A 26,863-nucleotide genomic window follows, 5' to 3' on the forward strand; every position below is an offset into this window, starting at 1 on the left:
TTGGGCTCAGTGACAACTTCATTAAGGGCAGCAAGGAAGCTATTATCCCATCCATCCCAAAGAAAGAACCTAATTGTTCTTTGATCCTACTTTTTTCCCCCAGTGTAGCTAAACAACCCACTTATTGTTGACTTTAACTTTCCTGACCAGCCTTGGGCCATTGTGAAAACTCGCATCCCAGACATTGTAGTATATTCACATTCACTCTGTTACCTGTGTAATAGTGGGATTGCTTTTGTGTTCTGTACATTTCTTTAAACCCTTACTTTCTGTCTTAGAATCAATATGGAATTATATTTTTAGAATCACACAGCTAAGAAATGTCTGAAGTCAAATTTGAACCCAGGCCCCTCCCATCTCTGGGCCAGTCTCTCAGTCCACCAAGTCACCTATAGCTGTCCCCTGTACATTTTTTAAAAATCTAAATTGGTTGATGAGTTCTTTGGGTCTCCACATCATTCTCTTCACACAATTCTCTTTTTTCCCTCTTTAATGGAATTGTTTCTCTTTCTATCTTTAGAATTTCAATCTTGAGTGTCTTTTCCTGTAACACTTTGGTCCATGGGTCCCACAGATATTTCTTCTGAACCCACTGGATCTTCTTTCCCCAGATCCAGGGTGTATATCAGACTATGGCTAGCTTTCTTCCTCTTTCACATACCCTTATATGAATTGGCCATTTCCTCCCAAGTTTTCCATCATTTTCACCACAGAAACCAGTTCTTCCCTGTTTGAGGGAACAGAATCCATGATAGTTTCTCTCTTTTGGTTCCTGTACCCTTTGGAGGATGAATCTGTCACTAAGGCAAGTTAGGAAGTTATTACGAGTTCTAGCAGATATCTGGATAGTTGAAGTTCCCCGCCAATGTTATGCCATGTCTCTGTGGCAGGCCTGTGATCTGTTTCCTAAATGCCTGGCATCCATCTCCACTTTCTGTACTGATGCTCCAATGACAAACATCACTTGTATCACCCTCCAAAGACCTTCATCCTTTCTCTTTCAGTCATGTTTCTCCCCTCTCCCTCTACTACATTCCCTCTAGAAAGTAATTTAAAGTAAAAAAATTGGACAGGAACTCTATTTATGACTCTTCTGGAGCCATGGTGGGCTCCGCATCCCATCTCAAATGTCCCCATGGTGTACTGGAGCCAGCTCATGCCTCACTGATTGCTCAGTATGAGCTTTTACACCTTGAAAACTGGCAAATGCTACAAGCACCTGATTGATTTTTTTGTTGATTGTCTAGAATTAAGAAAGTGATGGAGAAAATGTTAACAATGCAGGTTAAAATTTAAAAGTATTGTATGCACACTGTGTGCTCCCGGAGCCCCCAAAAGCTGATCATTAAATATTTACCAGCAAATTCTTGCACAGTCTCTTATTGTTTAGCCATAGAATAATCATCAACAGAGAGCAAGCTCCCTGGTCCTGATGGATTCCTAAGAAAGGGTTGACCAGAAAAAGTATCTAGTGAAAAAGGAAAGGAAACACCACTGTTTCTTTCTGCAATCTAAGAAGGATACTTACTTTCCAGCAGCATAGACTTCGGCTGTATCAAACAGGTTGATTCCATTATCATAAGCCAAGGTCATCAGCTGTTCTGCCATCTGATAAGAGAGGAGGGGTGATTAGAAAGGAAGACATTGGTCCAGATGGCTCTGAATTTCCAGGAGACTCTCAAATGTAAACCATTTGTCTTAGATCATTGGTCTAGAGCTGGAAGGGACCTCACAGACAATCTAGTCAAACTCCCTCTTTTTGTGAGGCCCAGAGGTGAGGAGACCTGTCCAAGGTCACAAAACTAATAAATGGGCAGAGCTGGGACTGGAGATCAGGTTCTACCTATGGCCTGGAGTTCAGCAGTCTATCCTGTCATCCACCCTGCCTCAGGGCTTGGCTGCAAATCGCTGACTTGAGTTGGGTTCTCAGTTTGGCAAATGCATTTGCCAATATTTCAAGGCAAGAAAGATACAGGATGTTGGGTCTACCATAAACACTTTATCACTAAACTCCCTCAGAGTGGGCAATGTGTATTAAAAATACTTCAATGGCTCTTCAAATTTTAAAGGGCTCTATACCAAGGTCAGGTATTTTAAAAATTCTTACCGTTTTGTGTACTGATTCTAAGGCAGTTGCTTTGCAACTGATACTTAATATCGATTTTAGGACAGAAGATAAGATTTTTTTTTTTAAGAGACCATGCTGGGTACTGTCTTAAGGCTTGGGAACAGTAAGAAGGCAGAATCATTGGACTATGTAGAAGGGTCTTAAGTGTGTTAAGTCTGGAAATAGGGAGAGGCTGGGTTGTGAAGGGCTTTAAATGTGAAATGAGATGGGTCGCAGGAACGGGGGTTTGGGAAAAAGAAGAGAAGTCCCATTGGCCCATGAGAAAGATATCCAACAAGTTATGTATTTTAGCCAGACGGCCCATTTGCAAGTAGTGCCAGGCATGGGCCAGCGTGATAGATTTAATTTTCAGTTAAGCAAATAATGGACAATTATCTCTGATTCCAAGGCAGGATACATCTCCACTAAATCAAAGCAAGGCAACCCAAATGATTCTCTGCTGTGGCCTTGCTGGAATTGGAGCCCTGGATTGGAATGTGTCCAGGGATGCAAAAGGATCCTCTCTCCAGTGCTGGTGAGTTCTTTTCCTCCCATTAAAGGCAATGATGCAAACAGACAGCTAGCGGCAGAGCTATTGGGAGATGCTGGCAGATCTCAATTTCTCCACGTTAATGAAAGAAGAGCTGATTCCGTCCAGTTCATCTCAACATACTTTCTTAACACATGCTATATTCATTCTGGGGATACAAAGAAAGCTACAATCCCAGCTGCTCTCATGGAGCTTATACTATAACGTGGGGAAGGACAAGTACTCCCCCTCAAAGTATGGCACACAGGAGGGATAAATGCTGAGGGGCAGGCTGGGCAAAATGCTATAAGAAATTAAAGGATGGCAAGATCATGCAGGGACAGAGAGAGCTTTAGCTCAGGGGATGGTAACTGAATTGAGCCCTAGAAGGGAGGAAGAGACCATAAGCCCCTCAAGTCACGGGGATGAGGGCACCTTGATAGCACAGTGGATAGAGTACCAGGCCTGGAGTCAGGAGGACCCGAGTTCAAATCTGGCCTCAAATGCTTCTTAGTTGTGTGATTCTGAGTAAGTCATTTAACCCCATTTACCTAGCCTTTGCCCTGCTGCTGTCTTGGAGTTATTACTAAGACAGAAGGTAAGAGTTTGCCCCCAAAGAGATGAGGATGAAGGGAGAATTCATTCTAGGTAAAGGGAATGGCATAAACGAAGGGGCTGAGAGTATGGCTGTGCCACTGAATGTCTGAAAGGGTATGAGTTAAGGTTAGGGTAGGTTGGGGTGCAGAATGGCTGGTGAAAAGTTGACATTTAATAAATGCTTGTTCAATGATTGACTAAGACTAGGTGGTGACAAGTCTCGAATGGCAGAGACAGTAGTTTAGATTTAGTTTGTCAGGGAAGTGATAGCGTCCTAGAGATGCCTCAGGAAGGTTACTATTTCAGTCATGTAGGCAAAAATCCTGGAATTCCAGAGCTGGAAGTGGTGGCCTTAAAGATCAGCTGCTCTAACTTTACCTAATTAAATTAAATTAATTAAAAAAAATTAAATAAAAAAAATTAAATCTATCACTTTCTTTGCAAAAGATGACGCTGAAGCAAGAGGTCAACTCAATATAATCACTAAGTGTTTCTTTTCTTTAAATAATCTTTCCTGTCTGTCTCAGTGACAACTCTAAGGAAGAAGGGCAAAGGCTAGACAAATAGGGTTAAGGGACTTGTCCAGGTTCACACAGTTAGGAAGTGTCTGAGATCATATTTGAACTAGAACCTCACAGCTTCAGGTCTAGAACTCTATCCAAGGTGCTAGGTAGATGCCCTTATCAAAAAGCATTTATTAAGTGCCAGGCACTGTGCTAAACTCTTCTCACAAATATTATATTATTTGACCCCCCACAACCATCCTGTGAAGTATATACTGTTATTATCCCCATTTTACAGTTGAAGAAACTGAGGTAGAAAGTTAAGTGATTTGTCCAGTGTCACACAGTGAAAAAAAAATCATATACAGCATCTTCATGTTCATGGGACAATTTATGATATGCTAGGGATCCTTCTTTGCCAAGCTATGTTATACATGGATATACAAGTCACTATGAGTTGAAAAATGAGCATAAAAATGTTTTTTCTTATACATGTGAGGCAGAATTTGAACCTAGGTCTTCCTGACTCTTCATCCAAAGCTCTATACATTACCCTATCTAGCTCGCCTCTAGAAACAGGCAGTTCTATTAAATACTTTCTATGTGCCCAAGGTAATAAGCTGGAACTTGAACTCAGGTCCTTCAACTCCAAATTCAGAGCTCTCTTGGCAAAAGGAGAAGTGGATTAGGGTGGGTTCAGTGGGCAAGGGAAGGGGGCAAGATCTTTTGGAGGTAGAAATGTCAGGACTTGGCAACTAGGAAAGGGGAGATTAGCTCCAAATGACTGATACTTGGAATGGATTGTTTAGAATTTAGAAATCCGATTGAATTTCCTAATTTTATTTAGTTCATTGTTGTTTCACCATTCACGTCTTCATACATCATGGCCCATAGCTATCCATGGGGCTTTCTCAGCAAGGACACTGGAGTGGTTTGCCATTTTCTTCTCCAGTGGATCTTTTTTTTCAGGCAATCAAGTGAAATGACTTGCCCATGTTCACACAGCTAGGAAGTGTTGGAGATCAAATTTGAACTTGGGTCTTCCTGACCCAATGATGAACCTGGAGGTTCATCGCTCTTGACCACTGAGCCATAGCTGCCTCTAGATTTACTTAGGGTGATATTAAAATGAATTTGTGTTCCTTGAGTTCTGGGTGACTCTAGGGGAAGTACCCAAGAAATGTACTAGAAGGCAGGGAAAGCTATCCTGAATTTATTTAGTTTTATTTAAAATATTTAATTATTATATTATTATTAATATTAAATATATTACTATAAATATTATTTAAAATAGTTGTCACAGATAATTCATCAAATACTTGACCATAGCTATCAGATTTACACCCCCTACCTTCATATTCTCTTCTATTGGCTAAATTCTCCCAATTCTTTCAAGCACTTCTTAACAATGGAATGAATTCAGGACTTTTCATCATCCTAGGCACTCTTCTGGACAACCCTCCAGCTTACCGTTGTCCTTCCTAAACTATGGAACTTAGTATGGAAGATGTTCTTCAGAGAAGATCTTTTAATGGCAGAGGGTGGCAGGAACAAACAACACCATCTTAGTCCTGGGCACATATGAAGCATTCACAAAATTCCCTTTAAGGGATGTGGTTAAGTGGATAGAGTGCCAGGCCTAGAGATAGGAGGTCCTGGATTCAAATCTGACCTTAGATACTTTCTAGCTATGTGACCCTGGGCAAGTCACTTTGCTTTTGCTGCTCTTCTGTTTTAGAGTCAGAAATGTTTAAAAAACAAAAAACAAAAATTCCCTTTAAGAAGAGTGCAGATAATAGAGAATGGGCTACAGAGTTTGGGACTATGCGTTACCCCATTACTACAGACACAGAGCTCCATTTGTGTGTAAGTATGTAAAAAGAGGTTTAATTGACTCATGGGAATCCCCATAAACTATGTCTAAGGTAACCCATTTGACAATTAAAAATTAAATTATTTATGTTTCATATGACTTATTCTTAGTGGACCCATGCTAACTCCTAATGATTGCTGCTTTCTTTTCCAAGTACTCACAAACTGGATGATTTCATTGGTCAGGGTTGTATAATTCCTGGGGTTACCAGCCTAATCATATATATCCTAATTTTAAGAAATATTATTTTTTGCCTAAGATATCCAATCCTAAAACTAGGGGATCATAGAGTTGGAAGAGATCTTTGGAAGAGATCTTTGATGTCATGTGGTCTAAAACCCATCCAAATGATGAATTACCTGTATGTAATATGCTTGATAATTGATCATCTGGCCTCGGACCAAAGTCCTTCAGTGACAATGACCGAGATCGTCCATTTCAACTTCTGACTACTTTTTCTGTTTTCTTTTGGTCTTGATGGAGCTCTTCTGTTCACTGTTTTAATTCTAACAGCTAGGGCCAGGAAGAAGTAATAGCCTATGGCACAAGGTACTAACTATATACAACTAATCCAGTTACAGAACTAAACTGGCTATAGAACTAATCTGAACAAATTAAAAAAAATTTTAAATATAATGAAGTAATTAGAAAAATAAAAATGAATTCAATAAATTAAAAAAGTAATTAAAAAAGCAATTCTGCTTTGATATATTTTCCCAAAGAAGTTACAACTGAGAAATCTTTGCAAATGGGACAAATTCTAGGCTGAATTCATCTATTCATTTTTATACTAATGTCTACCATTCACATTTTCAAGTTGTAGACTCCCCACCCCAGGGAAAGGTAAGGATTTTTTGGATATGTTGCTGCATATATATATATATATATATATTTTAAACCCTTACCTTCCATCTTTGAATCAATACTATGTATTGGTTCCAAAGCAGAAGAGTAGTAAGGGTTAGGCCATGGGGGTCAAGTGACTTGCCCAGGGTCACATAGCTAGGAAGTATCTGATGCCAGATTTGAATCTAGGACCTCCCATCTCTAGGTCTGGCTCTCAATCCATTGAGCCACCCAGCTTCCCCTTGCATATATTTTTTTAGAAAGTAAGGGAAAGGTAAGTTGGGGGCAGCTTTGGGATCAGGAAGATTGAGGTTCAAGGTTTATTTGACACAAACTATTGGTGTGAATAAGAGAAAGACATCTCTCAGTACTCTTGGTAATTCTCTTAAAACTCTAGAACACATAAGTTGCTGGTCTGCTTTGTTGGAGGGAATTTACACACTTGGAGATCCCTAGCCTAATGAAATTATTTGTTGTTCAGTTGTTTTCAGTAGTATCCGACTCGACTCCCTTTAGGGCTTTCTTGGCAAAGATACTGAGGTGGCTTGCCATTTCTTTCTCCAGCTCATTTTACAGATGAGGAAACTGAGGCAGACAAGGTTAAGTGACTTGCCCAGGGTCATACAGCTAGAACTTATCTAAAGAGGAAACCGAGGCAGACAAGGTTAAGTGACTTGCCCAGGGTCATACAGCTAGAACTTATCCAAAGCTAGATTTAAATTCAGGATGAGTCTTCTTGACTCCAGACCCAGCACTCTATTCACTGTGCCACCTAGTTGTCTACATATGGATAAAAAACTTAAAAAAAAAAAGAAACAGAATTCTTGTTTTTTTCCTGTTATCACATGTAAAATCCAACTACTAGAGGGAGAAAGGAAACCCAACATGCATCTGGATTCAAGACAAATATACAGAGTAAACAAGAATTTATAAACAGGAACTCCATTCATGATTTTGGTAAAATGGGGATAACAAGAGCATCTATCTCCCAAGGCTATTGTGAGGGCCAAATGAGATAATATATACATAGTAGGTGCTTAATAAATGTTTATTTTTTTCCCTAGGGATACTAAGGTTGGGAGATAATAGTAATAGTAATAAAAATAAGAATAACAGGAATAGGAATAATAGAAATAAAAATAATAGTAATGGTAATAAGAATAAAAGGAATTAGGAAAAATAGTATAGGAATAATAAAAATAAGAGAAATAATGAAATATTATTTTCATTTCTCTCTGGTCCTTTATCTTTTGAGATTATAAATGTTTAATATATGAAAACTGGTGTTTTATGTTAGATCCCTAACCAAGTAACAAACAAACAAACTCCAAAGCCAAAACCTAGGTCTTGTCCTCTACCAGGTATGGGTGTGGAATATAGTGGGAAGAAGCCTGATTAGGAGTCAGAGAACTTGGATTCAAATCTTGGTCTTGAAACACACTAATTGTGTGTCCTAGATAAATCCCTCCCCTACCTGTCTCAAGTTTCCTCATCTGTAACATGAGGGCGATAGATGAGATGGCCCCTAAGGTTCCATCCAGTTTCCAGTCTAGGAGTATATGTAGAAAGATAACAAAAATAGAGCAAAATCCGAGTAATTTCAGAGGGAATGAATCACAGTACTAGCATTTTGGGGGACCAGGAAAGGCACCTGAGTTCAGCCTTGAAGGCAGCATGGGATTCCAACAGGAGGAAGAAACAGCCCTCTAGGGCTACAGGGCAGGCTGTGTAAAGCCAGGAAGGACACCCCAGAAGCAGAAAAATGTCCTTACCTCATCAGTGATCTGGCCTCCAAAGGTCACCCATGTTCCTGCAGGGGAGACAAATATACACGTGAGAGTTTCTGAACTAGCAAGTTGTTGGCACAGTGTCTGTGGGTCCTCCTGGACCCTGGAGTCCATTAAGAACATTACCAGTCAGAGAGTGCTGTCTAGCAAGGTGGCTGTCCCTCTTCGTTCTGAGCATGAGCAGTCCATGGTTCAGGACTCATCCTTGCTCATGCACATGTGAAGTTTTGGTGCTGGGGGGTAAGGGGCGATTCTCTGTACACTTTGAGAATCGGTGATCTACAGAATACACAAAAGACTGACTGAATTCTCAGTGGGGCTCATATAGTCACAGAGGCAGGCTGTACTGTAAAGGGATGCCAGGCCATCTTTCCAAATACCAAAGAGAACCCATGGGCTCACTCATTCTAGAGGACGGGGTTGGTGTGTACATGGCAGAAAGGGGGACAGGATTCCAGGAGCCCTCAGAGGCCATCTAATTCAACTTGTATCTGAAGAACCCCCTTGACAACATCGTTTGATGAGGGGGGCCACCCAGCCTTCATTTGAAGGCTTCCAGGGAACAGGTGACTCTTCATCACCTCCTGAGGAGTCTCCTGATAGTTTTAATTGTGTGTGTGTGTTTGTGAAGGTGACGGGAGGGTGAGAGGTTGTTCATTTGGCCAAATCTTATTTGGTGGAAGGAGAATTGAGAAGAAGGAAGGGGGCTCCTTTGGAGAATGGCCAGACTCCCTCCTCTGAGTCCCAGATGCAAACATTCAGTAGACGTCTCTCTCCTCAGCTCGGAAGGGCTCTGCTGTCATGGCAACGGAGGAGCCCTGGGTTCAGCTGCCTTGACATCTCCAGAAGGTTCCCTTCCCAGGTGGCCAGAGTCGTGCTGCCTCCTTGGGCAGAAAAGTCCCCTCCTGTGGCTAGACATTGCTGGACGCAGCATTAAGTCTGAACCCGGGGAGAGGCAACTCACCGAGACCCAGGCAGGAGACGCGCAATCCGGACTTTCCTAGATTCCTGCAAAATAAATGTCTTGTGTTAGTCCCTGTTTGCCAAGGAACTGAGGCATCATTACATTTGCCACTGTTATGAATACAGGACAATGTTGACAGTAATGGATGACAAGTGGGGATGGATAGTCAATGCGAAGACTTAGAACTCTCAAAAATCAAGCCAGTTTCCTGGGGGGCTTCACTCTGAAGACCTTAAAGTATTTTTTAATAATATGGGCCATTATTATTACTATAATGCATCTGGGCTAGTTGATGGGTTCATAGGATAAGATATATACCTAGAGCTAAAGTGGCCAGGTGGGCCAACCCCCTCATTTTACAGATGGGGAAAGAAAGGCCCAGGGAAGGGTCTCCTTAGGCAGGAAGTTGGGGAGCTGAACCCATGTGCATTGACTTTGAATTTCATGTTCTTTTGGTCATATTACATTAGAACATACTATATTCTTCCATCAGTGAAGAAGGCAATATTTCTGGATGGGTGGCATCCTGGGATCTTAGATTTGGAAGGGATCTTAATATAAAATCAGAGATTCCTATATGTATTATTATTATTTTAAACCCCGATCTTTCTTCTTAGAATCAATACTATGTATTGGATACAAGGCAGAAGAGAGGTGAGGGCTAGGCAATGAGGGTTAAGTGACTTGCCCAGGGTCACACTCACTGGCTGTAGGCCTGGCTCTCAATCCACTGAACTACCCAGCTGCCCCTGCCTATCTCTTTTTAAAAATTTAATTTCTAAAATGATCAACTTAGCTATCAAACAAACAAATGTGGGCTGCTTCTTCCATGCCCCAAAAGGCTACAGGAAACCATCAACTTCTGTTAACAAAACAAAATGTGTATATTGACTTTCATAAGGTAGCAACAGAATCATTCTTTCTTCATGTCCCCTTTTGAAATCTGTCTGCCCTCCCCTCCTCTTCTTGGTATTTTTTATGGATTTTTCCATTATTAAAAGATTCCTATCTTGAAAGTGATTATTGAGTCACTTTTCTATAGTTCTTTCTTCTCTAGAGCATCAGGAGATTAGAAATAAAGGATTATTATCTTGATTTTACAACTTAGAAAACTGAGGTCTGGGGAGATGAAATTTATTTTTTATAAAACAAACCCCTTACTTTCTATATTAGTAACAACTCTAAGACAAAATAGCAAGGCCTAGGTGAACAGGATTAAGTGACTTGTCCAGGGTCACACAGATAGGAAGTATCTGAGGGCAGATTTGAACCGGGGTCCTCTCAATTCCAGAACTGGTGCTTTATCTGCTGTGACACCTAGCCGTCCCCTGAAGTTGCTTTTTAATAACTTATTAGACCAAAGACCAGAGCTGGTCATCAGAGTGATCTCAGAGACTATTAGTCTAATACCTCCATTTTACAGATGAAGAAATTGAGGCTCAGAAAGACAAGTGATTTGTCTAAGGTCACAGAAAGTAAACAGCAGAGCTGGCATTTGAACCCAGAACCCAAGATTCTAAATTCACCCCTCCTCCAATTACATTGCCTTGTTCCTCCAATAATAATAATGTGTCAAAAAATTGTCAAGTTAAAAAAAATCTACTAGAGCTGGGATTCTGATTTTGGATCCTTTGAGTCTAAATCCAGTGGTCTTTATATTGACTGCCTTGGCTAACTAGGCAGTCTCTTATTGTACAGTGAAGTGTCTTCAAGTCCAGGGTAGCTTGGCCAATCGAGAGAGAATCTCCCTAGAAGTGATGGGCAGCAGTGATTAGACCTGTTTTGGCCCAGAGAAACGAAGCAACTTTGAGAATGAGGCAGCAGCTGAGCCAGGAAGAAAAGCCATGTTCTCCCTCTTGCTTCGTGAGGGCTGTGCTCTCCCCTGATTAGTTGGTTATTCCTGTTCCCAGATGGAGGAAGCCAAGACTGAGGGTGGCGGAAGTAATTTGTGCTGTGGGTGCATCCATCTGTGCACCAGGCTGAACCACAGACCTGGGATGCAATGTGCAGCCAGGGCTTGGATGGTGGGGTGGGCTGGAGAGCCTCAGAATATCCAGTTCACTTTCAGGTTGGAAGCAGGAAAAACTAGTCTTAATTAGGCAGAAGCGGAGGGAGAAACAGCTGCTGTTGGCCGCCCTGGGCTGTGACAGGGGTTCTCGTGGCCTCCTGTGTTTTCTGAAGGATTCTCAGTAGCCTGGGCTCATCCCTGGTAAACCAGACACAGTCCCCACGTGTTCTGCTGCACTGGTGGTGGTAGGAGTTATTGCTAGCCTTCAGGAGGCATAATATAATAATAATTACAGCTAGCATTTATATACTTTTATATTTATATACTTACTAGATGCCAGGCACTTTACAAATGCTATCTCATTTGATCTTCACAACAACTCTGGGAAGCAGGGATTATTATTATCCTCATTTCACAGATAAGGAAACTGAGGTAGGCAGAGGATAAATAATTGCCTGAGGTAGCATAACCAGTAAATGTCTATGGATGGATTTGAACTCAAGTCTTTTTGATTCCAGGCTCAGCACTTTGCCCTCTACTCTACATCTAATTGCCCCTGAATTTCTCTCCCAGGAACCATGTTCTTTTAGTCCCATCTCAAGGTTACTGGGCAAACTGGTTGAAGATTCTTGTTCTGGTTCTTCCTTCTCCTTCTTCCTAACTGATCACCGATACGACTCCCAGTCTAGGGTGCTCTGAAGATGCCAATGAAGCCCAGTGGACAGAACAAATGGATATGAGGTCAGAAGACCCAGGTTTGAATCCCAATTTGGTCATTTACAACTTATGTGATACCTTGACTTCCCTGGACACTTTTAAAAAAGATTTATTTATTTTGAAATATTTTTCCATGTTTCCATGATTCATTTTCTTTCCCTCCCCCCTCCCAGAGCCGACAAGTAATTCCACTGGGTAGTAGGAAGGTTGTCACTTGATCCCTATTTCCATATTATTCATTTTTGCTATAGAGTGATTTTTTAAAAGCCTAAACTCCAAATCACACACTCATACATATGTGATAAGCGATGTCTTATGTTCTGCTTTTGCATTTCTGCTTCCACAGTTCTTTCTCTCAATGTGGATAGCATTCTTTCCCATAAGTCCTTCAGGATGTCCTGGGCACTTTCATGGAAGAGTCCAAATCTGACTTTCTGCAGATCTTTTTCCACCCTGCACTACCCCCGAGATCCTCTCTCTTCCTTATCCCCTAACCTGTCTTTCCCGAGATCTCTTTTCTTCCATCCACTCTGTATTAGATGTCCCAAAACTCTCAGTGCAGTTTTAAGCTTTAATAACTTTAGAAGTATAAATGCTACAATCATATAAAGATTGCTTGAAAGTTTAAGTGTGTACATTTTTTGTTTTGTACAAACAATAGTTTTGTGATTTTTAAATATTTTTTTTAGAGACAGTCCATGGCCTCAAGGGACCTACAATCTAATGGAAGAGATGACAAGCAGACAAATATATACAAAAGAGCTATAGTTGGGATAACTCAGAAATAATCCAGAGAGGGAAGGCTCTAGAATTGAGAGGGGCTGGGAAGTCCCTTTAGCTTGGCTACCTCAGTGACCTCAAACCCTCTCCATTAGGCTTTAAAAAAAAGCCTTACCTTCTGTCTTAGAATCAGTACTATGTATTGGTTCCAAGGCAGAAGAGCAGTAAGAGCTAGCCAATGGGGGTTAAGTGACTTGTCTACAGTCACAGCTAGGAAGTGTCTGAAGCTAGACCTGAACCCAGATCTCGTTCCTCTAGGTTTGGCTCCCAATCCATTGAGCTATCGAGCTATCCAGCTGCCCCCTTCCCTAGTAGACTTTTAATGACTTCAGTGGGCTGGATTCTTCCTTAAACAAGCCTGCAGACCCAGCTGATTCCACTGCAGGGAGCAGGTGCTTTGGGCTTTCTGAAGGGTCAGGGAGCAAAAGAATATATTCTCTGAGTTTTTCCTTTGTAAGGAAAACATCAAGTCAAAAAATCAAGTAGGTTTTGATATATCCATCTGTAGATGAAAAGGGAGGAAGGCGCTCTGAGTCTCTGATGCCTTTAATTTTTTTAAAACAGCAAAACAATGCACACTGATTTATCTGGAAAAATCAAGCTTTTTCTTCTTAACTTCAACTAGGAGAAAAACAAACCCCACCACAGCCCTGCACCTGGGCTGCAGTGCTGGGTCTGGGCAATACACATACAGTGTTTCACTTGGCATGGCTTGCTGTGTTATTCATTGCCTTAGGGAAACAGGACTGGGCTCTGATTGCTGAGGGACCCAGTGGAGGCTTCAACAAAGCATCTGGAGCACTGACTGCATGACAAGGTAAGCCCTCACATACTCAGTTGTGTCAAGGATGAATCCTCAGTCTTGATCCTGGGAGAGTCATTTAGTTTACAGTGGGTGACGGGATGCCAGAGGGGACCTTCCAGGTCATCTAGACCCATCTCCTCATTTTGTAGAGGATGGCACTAAGGCCCAGAGAAGGTACTGCCATCTGAGAATTCCACTTCTCAGTCTTGACACCACCTTCAGATTCTCACTCTTCCTCATTTCCAGAGACCATCCCTGTTTCCGCCTCAACACTCTCTCCCATTTGCTACTTATGATGCATGTGTGTCCTTGGGGAAGTAAATCACTGTATCCCCCCAGGCCTCAGTGTCCTCATCTGTAAAATGAGAGGTTGGACAAGATGGCCACTGAAATCTCTTCTAGTTTTAGGTCTACGATGCTACAAGTCACTTTCTTGACCTCAGTTTCCCTATGTGAAAAATGGGAGAGTCAGACTAGGTAGCCTCTGAGGTTGCTTCTCTCTGTTCCCACAGCTTCAATCCTAGTGGAAGCCCCTATCAATTCTTGCCTGGATTATTTCACTAGCCTCCTGTCTGGTCTCTCTGCTTCAAGTCTCTACCTTCCTGCCTACATCCTGGTGTCTTCTCTTCCATATAGTTATATGTGTACATGTTGTCTCCCCAACATGAGACCTAACAGAGGGTAAACTCCTTGTGGGAAGGAGCTGTTTTATTTTTGTCTTCGTATCTCCAGGGCCGTGCATGGGGCCTGGCACATTGTAGGTACTGAAAACATTTGCTGATTGGTTTATAGACTGTTTGATCTGTGCCAAACCGGCTCATTTTACAGATGAAGAAACTGAAGTCCAGAGACCTTGTTTAAGGAGAGCAGTGTTGAGATTTGAACTCATGTTAAGATCATGGATTTAGGGGGCAGCTGGGTAGCTCAGTGGATTAAGAGCCAGTCCTAGAGACGGGAGGTCCTAGGTTCAAATCTGGCCTCAGCCACTTCCCAGCTGTGTGACCCTGGGCAAGTCATTTGACCCCCATTGCCTAGCCCTTACCACTCTTCTGCCTTGGAGCCAATACACAGTATTGACTCCAAGACGGAAGGTAAGGGTTTAAAAAAAAAAGATCATGGATTTAGATGGAACTAAGAGGTCATCTAGTCCAACTCTCATTTTACAGATGGGGAAACTGAGGCCAAGAAAGGCTAAGTGACTTATAGCATCATAGACCTAAAATTAGAAGGCACTTCAGGGAGCATCCAGTCCAATCCCTTCAATGAGGAATATGGGGCCCAGAGGTTGCAGTGACTTACTTGTCCGAGGACACATATATCCTAAGTGATAGAACACTTGTATTTTGACTTGAAATCCAAGACGCTTATCACCACATCATACTTTTAGACATCCGGATAAACTCTAATCCTCACAGGATTACAGGCTCTCAGACTGCAGTGATAGCTAGTTTCTTTGTGTCTCTGCCTTCCTCCTCCTCACTCCTCTGTCTCGACTTGTAATTTCATCAGTATGAGGGAAGTCCTGGGGAGGAAACTCTCTCCCTCCATTGGTGAAGATCAGGAACTCCGTTTTTAATACATCATAACCTAATATATAATCATAACTTGTAAGAGAGCTGCCAAGATAATTGGGATCTTAAGTGAATTGCCTAAGGTCACACAGCCAGTATATAACAGAGACAAGACTGGAACCCAGGTCTTCTTGATTCCAAGACTGCTCTCTATCACTATGCTACATTGCCTCTAGCCTTGCACACATAGGTATGAATAGTTTCCATTTGGATACATGTGTTGTTGTTGAGTTTAACAAAATACAAGTTTGCTTAAAAGCATTTCTGAGTCACTTGAAAGCATTTTCTCAATCAATGGTACTAGAAGTAACTATCATTTGGGGTTCTGCAAAGCTTTTTATTTTAAAAAGGGGTCCTCATATTGCAAAAGGTTGGGAACCACTGACTTGGCCAAGGTAGACAACTTCCCAACAATGAACTCAGAGGCAGATACATGTATTATAGATTCAGGATTGAAACAGAACATCTGTGATTAGTTAAAAAAAGATGTGGGTTATTATGTGATGGAAGGGACCCTGGACTTGACACCAGAAGTTGCTGCTCTTCAGCCATTTTTCAGTTATGTCTGACTCTTTGTGACCCTATTTGGGGTGTTCTTGGCAAAGATACTAGAGTGATTTGCCATTTCCCTTCTCTAGTCCATTTGATAGATGAGAAAACTGAGGAAAACAGGGTTAAGTGACTTGCCCAGGGTCATATAGCTAGTGTCTGAAGCCATATTTGAGCTCGTCTTTTTTTTTTTAAACCACAATCCTTCCACCTTCAAATCAATACTATGTATTGGTTCTGAGGCAGAAGAATGGTAAAGGTTAGGCAATGGGGATTAAGTGACTTGCCTAGGGTCACACAGTTAGGAAGTATCTGAGGTCAAATTAGAACCCAGGACCTCTCATCTCTAGGTCTGGCTCTCAATCTACTTAGCTACCCAATTGTTCCCTGAGCTCAAGTCTTCCTGACTTCAGGTCTAGAGCTCTATCCCTTGGATCTGGGTTCAAATCTTAGCCTTGTTACTTACTGTCCATGTGAGGCTAGGCAACTTTGAAAAACCAGTTTGAGTCCCAGTTCAAAAGGAAGGATCTTTAAAGTTCCTTCCAGTTTCTCTGATTTATGGAAAATAAAAATTCTGGACTAAATAGCATTTGCAGCAAACAATGTGAAGTGTCTTCATCAGTGACCCACAAAAGATTTATATATATAAAGCTCCCTCATTCTCCCTTTTTATATTCAGAGAGCATGTTCTATATAAAATCATATATCTTTCTCTCTATATATAAATCTCACTTCCATTTACTTTAGTCCTTTACAGTGTCATGGTGCTTTTATATCTATCTTACTGAGCCTCATAACTAGCAGGCGTCATTGTCTCCATTATTAAAACCTCATTTTTTGTTATTTTGAATTTGACAAACACCAACAGATATGGACATTTCTGGGAATAAAAACAAAAAAGGAGGATTGTCAGTGAAATGGCAAATTTCTAATATTTACAGCTTGTTCTCTTGTTCTTTTAAAAGTATTAACAAATTCATCATGCCAGCTTCAAAGCTGTCCTGCTTGCTTGTCTCTTTTTGAACTTCCTTCTGTTCCTGTTCTGGGCATCTTTTTCTCCTCAAGAACACCCTCTATTTCACCACATGCAAAATTTGAAAGCGCACAAAGGCCCGACTGGCAGTGGCCCATGGACAATCAATATATTCTCCATTTTTCAGTGAATCTTGACATCCTAAGGACCAATGTAGGCTTCCCGGCAGTTCTATTCTAAGCACCTGAACTTCCCTAGAAGGGATCGACCTCTTCCATCACAGAGCCCTATAGAGCCCTGAAATCTTCTAATACTATCCTAGTTGTTTAGACTCCCTTCATCATCTGCATTTGAAAAATAGGTGCTTTGATGACCCTTTTTTCTTTCTTCTTCTATTTTGGCATCATATCACTATTCTCTGGCTTCCCTCCAAGCCCCTCCCCACCCCAAAGATTAATAAAAAGAAACAAGCATTATCTCCATTTTTGAAGAAAGAAAGACTATGAAGATGCTGGAGTCCTTGTTTAAGGTCACAGAGATGGTGAATGACAGGGCAAGGCTCAGTTTTAAACTGAGGTCCTTCGAGGCTTCTGTCCCTTCTATTATTCTTCATCTGACATCCTCTGATGTGACCATCCTTACCAGTCTCAGGAAACATGATGTTCAGGATAATTATGCCCTCACATTTCCTTTCTGTTCTTATTTTACTAGAGTGAGACACAGCCCATCTTTATGAGATGGGGTCCTGGCATTTAGAGTGAACAAGACCAGGGACCCAGGATTCCTGCTGTTAGTCTGCCAGCCATCCAGAAGGATAACTGAATAAAAACTAGGACATGGCCTGATCCCACGATTGCTCTGCTCAAGTTAAAATGATGGTATTAGTCCTGCCATCAGCTGCTAGGCAGAAGGAGAGGGAACCAGAAGGGACAGCTTCTCCCTAGGCTGAAACCTTAAAGGAAGACTTTTTGCTGGAGGGGAAAAATATAGATCAACAAATTCTGGGGTGATCTAGGCTCCACTTGCTAACACATAGCTCCCTCCAAACTTTCAAAATGGGAAAGTCAACTTTCCTACCATTTTCTCCCTAATTAAAACTTGACATAATGATAAAACATCTGATCAAAAGTCTCTAAAAGCAAAAGGCTTGGGTCTTCATTAATTCTGCCTCAGATCTTTCCAGCAGCATGGAAAAAAATAGCTAATGAGGACTCATTAGAATAACCTTTGGCCAGAGAAATCATTGGTGTGCATCGTGTAACCACTGAATATTTCACTCCTGTTAAATATTTCACCTCCGACCTATGCAATGGGTTTTATTTCTTTGATATGTTCGAGATTCTTTTGATAAGAATGAAATTTCTTAAATTTCAGCAATGCTGGGCAGATTAGAGATAGCTTGCCATGAAATGACAAAGCAGTGTGGTTTTACTCCCTCGAAAGGACTCGGGAAATGGGCTGGGGGAAGGGGGAATCTGGAAAGCACTGTACCAATATTCCTGGGACCTGCTGGCATCAAGACTGGGCAGAAAAATCCTGAATGGAAAGGATGATCTCTCACCTTTGGGAAATTGCATGCCTGGAGAGTTACCCCAACTGCTGTTAGGAAAATTCCCTTTCTAAATACAGGTGATCTAAGGCTAAATTAGGTAAACCCCAGGCTGGAGTATTTATGTCTTAAATGGCTTATTGTGTAGGCTCAGGAAATCTTAAACAACCATACCAGGTGTTGACAGAACAGACCATGAGGTGCAGGCAGGGACGGGGTGGGGAGCTTTCTCTAGGCTCTAGCAATTGGCGGCCACAATTATAAGCAAAGTTGCTTTCTACCTTATACTACCAATCTTCTCTGGGTCCCTGGGGAATCTCCATCTCCTTGAAAGCTACCCATTCCATAATGAACAAGCAGCCTTGCCAATTCCTGCTCCCAGGGTTCTGTTCCTTAGATGGATCTATTCTGTAGAGAGGTAGCAACATGAATAATAGTACCTTGCCTTTGTCTAGTACAAAGATTCTTTAACCTGGGGTCCCTAAGCTTGGTTTAAAAAATGTTTTGATAATTGTATCAATATAATTGGTTTCCTTTGTAATTCTATATGTTTTATTTTGTGCACTTAAGAACAATAATCTAAGAAGGGGACCATGAAATCCTGACACCTGCGGTAAAAAGCCTTTGGTCTAGGGCTTTTTATGATTTTCAAAGTTCTCTCTCATTGATTATCTTATTGATAATTTTACAGTTGGATGAAAAATTATGATTTGTAAATCTCCAAGCTGATGTATCAATAATAATCCCTGCTTATTGATCACACAAATCTTCTCTCAGGCTTCTTCTACAAAACATAGTTCCACTTGTACTACTTTTTCTAAGCCTTACCTTCTATCTTACAATCAATACTAAGTTTTGGTTCCAAGGCAGAAGAGTGGTAAGAGCTAGGCAATGGGGCTTAAGTGACTTGCTGAGGGTCTGCTAGCAACTGTCTGAAGTCAGAGTTGAACCCAGAACCCGAGAATGAATGAAAATAAAATATTTATTAAGTGCTTACTATATGCTAAGAAGAAAAACTTTAACTAGGCTGATGAAGGTCTATTAAATACCCCAATCCCCTGGCTAGTTATGGATATTAAAAAGTAAAGCTTATTATTTCCTTCAAGTCCAAGGCCACAGCTTCCTATAATTCTGTAGTCTTTCAGCCTTGTGGACAAACAAGGAAGGGGTCTTTTGGCTAGAAAAAAAATGACTACCCCTATTTTAAGATTCATCTTAAAAATGATTCAAAGAAATGATTCTTTTAAAAGGAGACAGGGATTTGGTTTGGGGGAACTTTATTTAAATCCCAATTTAAAACCAATTGCCTTAATCCCTCCATAAATTCTCTGGTTGGCTGCAATTTTCTGTTATAGAAGGCAGACCATTTTAGAGAATAATTGCCACAACTCGTGGCTTCTTCCGATACTGTTCATGTTTGAGGAACTCAAAAATAGCAGTGCTTTGACTGATTCCCACTTGGAAATAAAGTTTCACTAATGAGAGGGCAGGAATCGGCAACTCAAATTTCTAGGCTAAAAATTGATGAGGACCAGAAGAACACCTGCAGGGAAAGACTCCCATTTTCCACAGGGTGGCTAGTTTTTGGAACAATAATAACAGCTCACATTACTTTAGGAATTTATATTTAATAAAGTATTCTCTTCCAATGAGATGAACAATCTAAGTACTGGACTTGGTCTTGGTCCACATCAAGATGGGGAATCTTCCAATGTGGAGATTCCCTCTATTGATGCAGATTGGCTACTCTTCTGGAACTAAGGGTCTTGGAGGGTTGCCTGGGAGGCTCTGAGATATTGCCCTAGGTATGGGACAATACAGATGTGCCTAACCTATGGTTATCCATTGAGTATGCTAAGTATTACTTTTGCAGATGAGAAAATTGAAGCACAGAGAAATTAAGTGAATTGTTTGTGGTCACACAGAGCCGAGACTTGAACTCAGGGCTGTAGATTCCACACCTGATGCTCCTACAATACCATACTGCCTACCATTAATGATTGTCTTTGACTCAGAGATCACAGAGCACCAAAAAGCACTAAAGCCCCAGGCCATATCACCTTGATTCCATCCCCAGTGGGCTACTTCTACAAATCCTACAAAATCTCATTAGCCATCAATCAGAAATCACATCTTAGGCATCTATTATGTCTGAAAACAGTTTCCTACCACAAGTCTAGTAACAAAGAAAAAGAAGGGAAATAATTTCCAAGGTCTTCCCTTTGGCAGCTATAAAGCCATATGGGACACCGTCTATTGTCCCCAATTCACATTTCACTTAGTGATATAAATATGTTCAAATCACTGCCTGGACTGTGAGAAATAAGACAGTCACTCATGAAATACTTGTGAAAAATCAGACCTGGTTTGCCTGAAATTTGTCTGTGCTAAAGTTTAAGTCGCATTAAACATGACAACATGAACCCAAGGGGAACAGAATGGTCTAACTCATGTGTTCAGGGATCTGAGATTCATTTCTTTGCATATTTCATTACGCAGTGCACAAAAATGGAACTGATGCTACATGAGGTTAGCTGAAAATACATCACATATGCCCACTGCCCTTCCCCTGTGCCAGATCGCATCTCTGGAGAGACCAGAATTCCCTCCTGGTCACGGAAGTTCAAAGAAAGAGGGAGAAATTAACAAGTGTCCTGATATTGGTTTTCCTGCAACTACCCAAGCACCTCATGATAAGGGTTTAAAGAAGGCAAGGAGAAAATCTCTAGGGACATCCCTTCTGCTGTTGCAGGGAGGGCATAGAACTCGTGGCCGATGCTGGGGCTCATCTTTATTCCTCCACAAATTCACCAGGCCCTAAAAATAGCCCATCCCAGCTACACAACAGCATGAGCTGCCCAAGTAGGAAAGAACAGAGATTTGCAGATCGAAACAATCTGACAAGGAATAGCTGGAAGCTCACCACTCCCCAAGGGGCAACCTGGCTTCTCCTCATACCTATATTTCATCCCAGGCTGCTTCATGTTGGGGTCGCTGGATGGAGGAACGTTGTGCACGGACAGCTGTCCCAGGCTCCGGGCCACCATGGCCACTGCCCGGAACTTGCTCCTGGTGCCCAGGCTGGGGCTGCCGGCATTCTGCCGACCAAGTCTGTCTTCAGCACCTCGGCTCTTCAGGCTATGTTCTGAACATACAAAAGACACCTGCATGGTGGCTACCTTTTTCCTTTGGGTTTCTCTCTAGATTTTTTTTCCTTCTTCTCGTTTTGTTATGTATCAGAAGCAGCTTGTCTTCCAGAAGCTGGTTTCCCTTCTGGAATACAGTTTATTCATGGGGAGATGAAGAATCCAGAGGGCCACTCAAGGACTGTCAAAGGTAAAGTAGGAAAAAAGCCAACCCCACAAAACCAGTAGCATCTTTTATTGGTTGATGTTTGAAAAAGGAAAAATATAAAATATCCAGGAACGTATCATAAAATACCTTGTTAAAGAAGACTTGCCAGGCCGATGGGTTGAGGCCATTTCATTTTCTCTCTCACATCCCCACTGTGTCTGGGGAATGCCTTCCCTTTCCTTGTCAATCATGTGCTAAGCTCCCAGACAGTTTTCAAAGTTTCATCTTGTTCTGTAATTCACCCGAGAATGGGCATTCTCCGAGATGGGTTTCTCGTAGGCATGAAGCAAAAAAATAAAAAAAAAATAAAAAAAATTTCTCAATCTCTCACTTCCTTTCGGAGAAGGGAGAAAATCCACTCACAGGTGCCGTGTCACAGTAGCTCCCATGCATGATGTAACTCGTACCCGGGAGCCCACAGGGGAGGGGCAAATATCCCTGGAGACGAGGGTGCTGGCTGAGTGTGCCCAGGCTTCGGCTGGGGCTGCTCCGTCCCTGGTCTTCTCAGTGGCTTTCTGGAGGGGGACTGAATCATGACTACTGTGGTATGACAACGAATGCGGCTGAGCCCTCTCCTAAGTCAATTAGGTGACCAGTGAGCTGAGCAGGAAGAGTTTGGCAATCCATTATTAATGAATCGGGGATACACAGGGCTGTCTCTCCCCCTGACGGAGAACTCGGATGGCGGCCACTTGCTCCAGAGCCTATGTGAGCACACAGCTGCTCTGTGAGCTCTTTGCTGCTCCCAGGGAGAGACCCAGTTACGAGGCAAGGTCCAGGGGCAAGGCTCAGGATGGGGGACTCAGCCTGGCAACGCAGATGGTGAAGTTAAAAGGTGGAGCAACTGGGGGAGCAAACTAGACAGGCACGGAGTGTCTTTGCTGAGAGCTTATTCAAATAGTCTTTGGAAAAAACAGAACACTTGATGGAGTTCTTGTGCTTAGGAAGTAGCTCTGCCATCAAGGCTTGCTGGTCTTAGGAGGAGATTCTATTGGCCATAGTGAAAGCTGGGCCAGAGGCAGCAGGGTACAGGGTGTCAGTTTTGTAGTCAGGAAGACCCGAGTCCAAAGCAGCTCCCTGAAACTAAGTTATAGATGGGTTGCAATCTCTCCTGGTGGAGGAAGATTCCACACTTGAAACTAAAGATCTCTGATATACTGATGCATATGAGCCTGACATCAGACCCAAAGTTGTGCTTTTGGGGGAACAGGGCAAAGGAGATCAGAGAGAAAGGAAGGAAATTTCTTTTGGCCACTGGAGCATTGTACTACATGTTCCAGTTTACTCACTTAATATGCATGATCTGACATGGAAAGAAGCTAAATCATTATAGCTGGGGCAAAGAAAAAGCTGTGACCTGTCTGAATGGTCATACTACACAAGGTTCTGTATTTTCCATCCTAAATTAAATGTCCTAAATCTCCTCCAGGGAGCCTAAGGTGATCTCATCCCCTCAGCCTCCACAAAGTACTTTGTTCTAAACTTCTCAAAGGTAGCTATTATGCAATATTGTGTATTAAGGTTATTTATGTCTGGATCTTATTCCTTTGGCTCAGAGGTTCTTAATAGGGGTTTAAATTTAAAAAATATATAATTGTATTTCCTTTCCCCTCTCCTCCCTCCCTCCCTTCCTTCTTTCCCTCCTTCCTGCCTTCTTCCTCCCTCTCTCCCTTCCTTTTCCTTTGCTCCTTTCTTCCTTTGTTCATTCCTTCTTTTTCTTTCCTTCCTCCCTTCCTTTCCTTCCCTCCCTTATTCCTTCCTTCCTTCCTTCCTTCCTTCCTTCCTTCCTTCCTTCCTTCCTTCCTTCCTTCCTTCCTTCCTTCCTTCCTTCCTTCCTTCCTTCCTTCCCTTCCCTTCCCTTCCCTTCCCTTCCCTTCCCTTCCCTTCCCTTTTGTTTTAGAATTGATACTTAGTATTGGCTCCAAGGCAGAAGAGTGGTAAGGGTTAGGCAGTTGGCAATTTGAACCTAGGACTTCCCATCTCCAGGCCTGGCATTCCTGACCCACCTAGCTACCCATATAATGATATTTCAAAATTACTAGTTTCCTTTTTAATTCTATGGATTTTATTTTTCACATTTAGAAACATTGTTCTGAGAACAGATCCATAGTCTTCACCAGATCTCCCAAGGGGTCCATGATCTAAAAAAGGTTGTTAAGTACTCTGTTCCAACTGGAATGCAAACTTCATGAAGTCAACTAGGTGGTGCAGTAGCTAGAGTGCCAAGTTTGGAGTCAGGAAGACCTGAGTTCCAATCTGGCCCCAGCCATTTACCAGCTGTATGATCCTGGGCAAGTCACTTATCCCTGTTTGCCCAAGTTTCCTCATTGGTCAAATGAGCTAGAGAAGGAAATGGCAGACTTCTCTAGTATCTCTGTCAAGAAAACCTCAAATGGACCATAAAGAATCAGATACAAATAAATAAAATAAGACTCCAGGCAAGGACGGCATCTTATTAAAACTTTGTATCAGGCACAGTGTCACAAACTACCAACATTCTGTTGAACAAATGAATGAACAAATAGTGAAGAAACTCTTTAACCAAACAAGCAGGGAGATTTTCTACTCTCTTCTCCCTTGGCTTGGATTCCTCTAGTTAGTAGCAAGCAGGGTTAGTAGTTAGTAGATGAGGCAAAGAAAGGATGGAATGGTACAGAACTACCCTTCTCTGTCTCTTCTCATTAAGATAATTTTGGAATTATTCCTTCTTCCCCTGAAAGGGCCCTCTCCTTAGGGGAAAAACATCAGTCTGGCTTTCTAGCTAGAAAACAAGTGCTCAGAGGGCCAAGGGAGGAGGGGCTACCTTCTTGCAATCTGAAATTCCATTGTGAGAAACAGGATTTCCAGGAAGGGGGGGTGGGGCTGATCTCTGCTGACCTCTGCCCTAGTCAGACCATATCTAGGGGTTCAGTTCCGGGGGCCACAGTTTGGGAAGGACATTAGTAAATTGGAGAGCATACAGGGGACAAGGTAACCAGGATAGAGAAGAGCCTTGGCTTCCTGCCCTATAAGAATTGGTTGAAGGAATTAAGGATGATTAGTCTGTTAAAGAGAAGCTCAAGCAAGGATATCAGAGCCATCTTAAGAGAAAGAGGAATTAGGTGGGTTCTTCTTGGCAGCTAAATGGTGCAGAAGTCAGAACAGTGAACTTGGAGTCAGGAAGATCTAATTGCATCTCCTGAGTGTGCTTGCCACATAGTGGGTGTTTAAGAAATGCTTGTTGTAGAATAGTCTACCTGGCAGAGCTATGGAGAAGGGAAGAATTTCTGACCAAATGAGATAAAGAGCATTACTATGAATAATTTGATTTTATCAAATTAAAAAGGTTTTGCACAAACAAAACCAATGTAATAAACAAGATTAGAAGGGAAAAAACAAACTGGGCAATTAAAAAAAAAGCATATTTCTTGGATAAAGGTCTAACTTGTCAAATTTATCAAAGTCAAATTTATAAGTATACAAGCTATTCCACAATTGACAAATGGTCAAAAGATATGAACAACAGTTTTCAGATGAAGAAATCAAAGTTAAATTTATATGAAAAAAATGTTCTAAATCCCTCTTGATCAGAGAAATGCAAACTAAAACAATTCTGAGGTACCAACTTATACCTAGCAGATTGGCCGCCAAAGTGATAAATGTTGGGAGGGATGCAATAGAATTGGGTCCCTGATACATTGTTGGTGGAGTTGTGAAACTCATCCAACCATTCTGGAGGTCAATTTGGAACTATGCCCAAAGGGCTGTAAAATTGTGCATACCCTTTGATTTTGTAATGCCATTACTAGGTCTATCTCCCAAAGAGATCATAAGAAAGAGGAAAGGACTTATTTGTACAAAAATATTTATAGCTGCTCTTTTTGTGGTGGCAAAGAATTAGAAATTGAGGGGATGTTGGATGTCTATCATTTGGGAAATGTCTGAACAGGTTGTGGTATATGATAGTGATAGAATACTATTGTGCTAGGAAAAACAATGAGCAGGATAATTCCAGAAAAAATCTGTTAAGACCTGATGCAGAGTGAAAGAAGAACCGGGAGAACACTGTACAGAGTACAACTAATTGTGAAAGAATTTCTGACCAAGACTGCTATCCACTTCCAGAAAAAGAACTATTGGAGTTGAAATGCAGATCAAAGCATACTATTGTTTACATTAGTTTATGTATGTTTTTATTTTGGGGATTTGGTTTTATATGAGCATTCTCTTACAACAATGACCAATATGGAAATATGTTTTGCAGGACAATACATGTATAATGCACATCAAATTGCTAATCTGGGGGGGGAGTAAGAGAGGGAGGAATATAATTTGGATCATATTCAGAAAATGTATGAATTTTTGACATTTTGGTCACTTTATTTGAATAATTCCAAGTTGCTTTCCAAAATGGTTATAGTGATGACAGTTCCACCAATAATGTAACAGTGTGCCTTTCTTCCCACAGTCATCTCCAACACTGACTATATCTATCTTTTGCCAGTTTATCAAATTTTCAGGGTATGACATAAATTATCAGTGTCTTTTATTTTTTATTTATATTTTAAAAATTTTATTTATTTAGAATATTTTCCATGGTTAAATGATTCATGATTTTTCCACCCCTCTTCCTTCCCCACTCCCAGAGCTGCAAGTAATTCCACTGGGTTATCATTGTTCAAAACTTATTTCCATATTATTCATATTCATAGTAGAGTGATCTTTTAAAGCCAAGACCCCAATTACATCCTCATTGCACCATGTGATTGATCATATATTTTTCTTTTGTGTTTCTACTCTCACAGTTCTTTCTCTGGAAACATAATTGAGAAAATAAAATATTTTAATAAAAATATCTTTATAAAATGCTTGTTGATTGGTAATTATGGGGTATCAATGAAAGAGGGATGACCTTAGAGTCAGGAAGACCAGAGTTCAAAACTGGCTTCAGACACTTCCTAGCTGTATAACCCTGGGCAAGTCACTTAGCCTCTGCCTGCCTTATTTTCCTCATCTTTAAAATAGAAATAACAAGTACCTACCTTTCAGGATTGTTGTAAGGACCCAATGGGATAATATATAGCATTTTGCAAGCCTTAAAGAATTATTTAGGTACTAGCTATCACTATCATCATCATCATTACTATTATTGGTCCTAGAAAGCAGAACTAGGAATGATAAAATTTAGGGACAATGTCAGGAAACACTCCCTTCCCCAATTAAATCTCTTCCAGAGTAGAATGGGCTGACTGAGAAGGGAATGTTTGTCTCTGTGAAAGTCTTCAAGCTGGATGGTCAATGTTGGGGGCTTTGTAGGGGGGGGTCTCTTTTTTTCAGGTATGGATTGGATGATGACCCCTATAGACCTTTTT

General features: G+C 41.4%; 1 protein-coding gene across 12 annotated transcripts in view; it reads right to left on the reverse strand.

The window, feature by feature from the left end:
• The window catches only part of KCNAB2 (potassium voltage-gated channel subfamily A regulatory beta subunit 2), a 193,722-nt gene that overhangs the window by 36,884 nt on the left and 129,975 nt on the right, over positions 1-26,863 (reverse strand). For 8 of the 12 annotated variants that reach the window (XM_056795948.1, XM_056795945.1, XM_056795947.1 and 5 more), the window contains 3 exons: positions 9,207-9,250; positions 8,228-8,265; positions 1,529-1,608 (listed from right to left, as the gene is read on the reverse strand). In XM_056795948.1, the coding sequence (XP_056651926.1) occupies positions 1,529-1,608; positions 8,228-8,265; positions 9,207-9,250 (162 nt within the window). Of the gene's footprint in view, positions 1-1,528; positions 1,609-8,227; positions 8,266-9,206; positions 9,251-21,116; positions 22,652-26,863 lie in introns of those variants that run through there. The other 4 variants (XM_056795940.1, XM_056795941.1, XM_056795944.1 and 1 more) reach the window with 4 other exon arrangements.

Source organism: Monodelphis domestica, chromosome 4 (assembly GCF_027887165.1).
Source record: "Monodelphis domestica isolate mMonDom1 chromosome 4, mMonDom1.pri, whole genome shotgun sequence".
NCBI classification, from domain to species: domain Eukaryota; kingdom Metazoa; phylum Chordata; class Mammalia; order Didelphimorphia; family Didelphidae; genus Monodelphis; species Monodelphis domestica.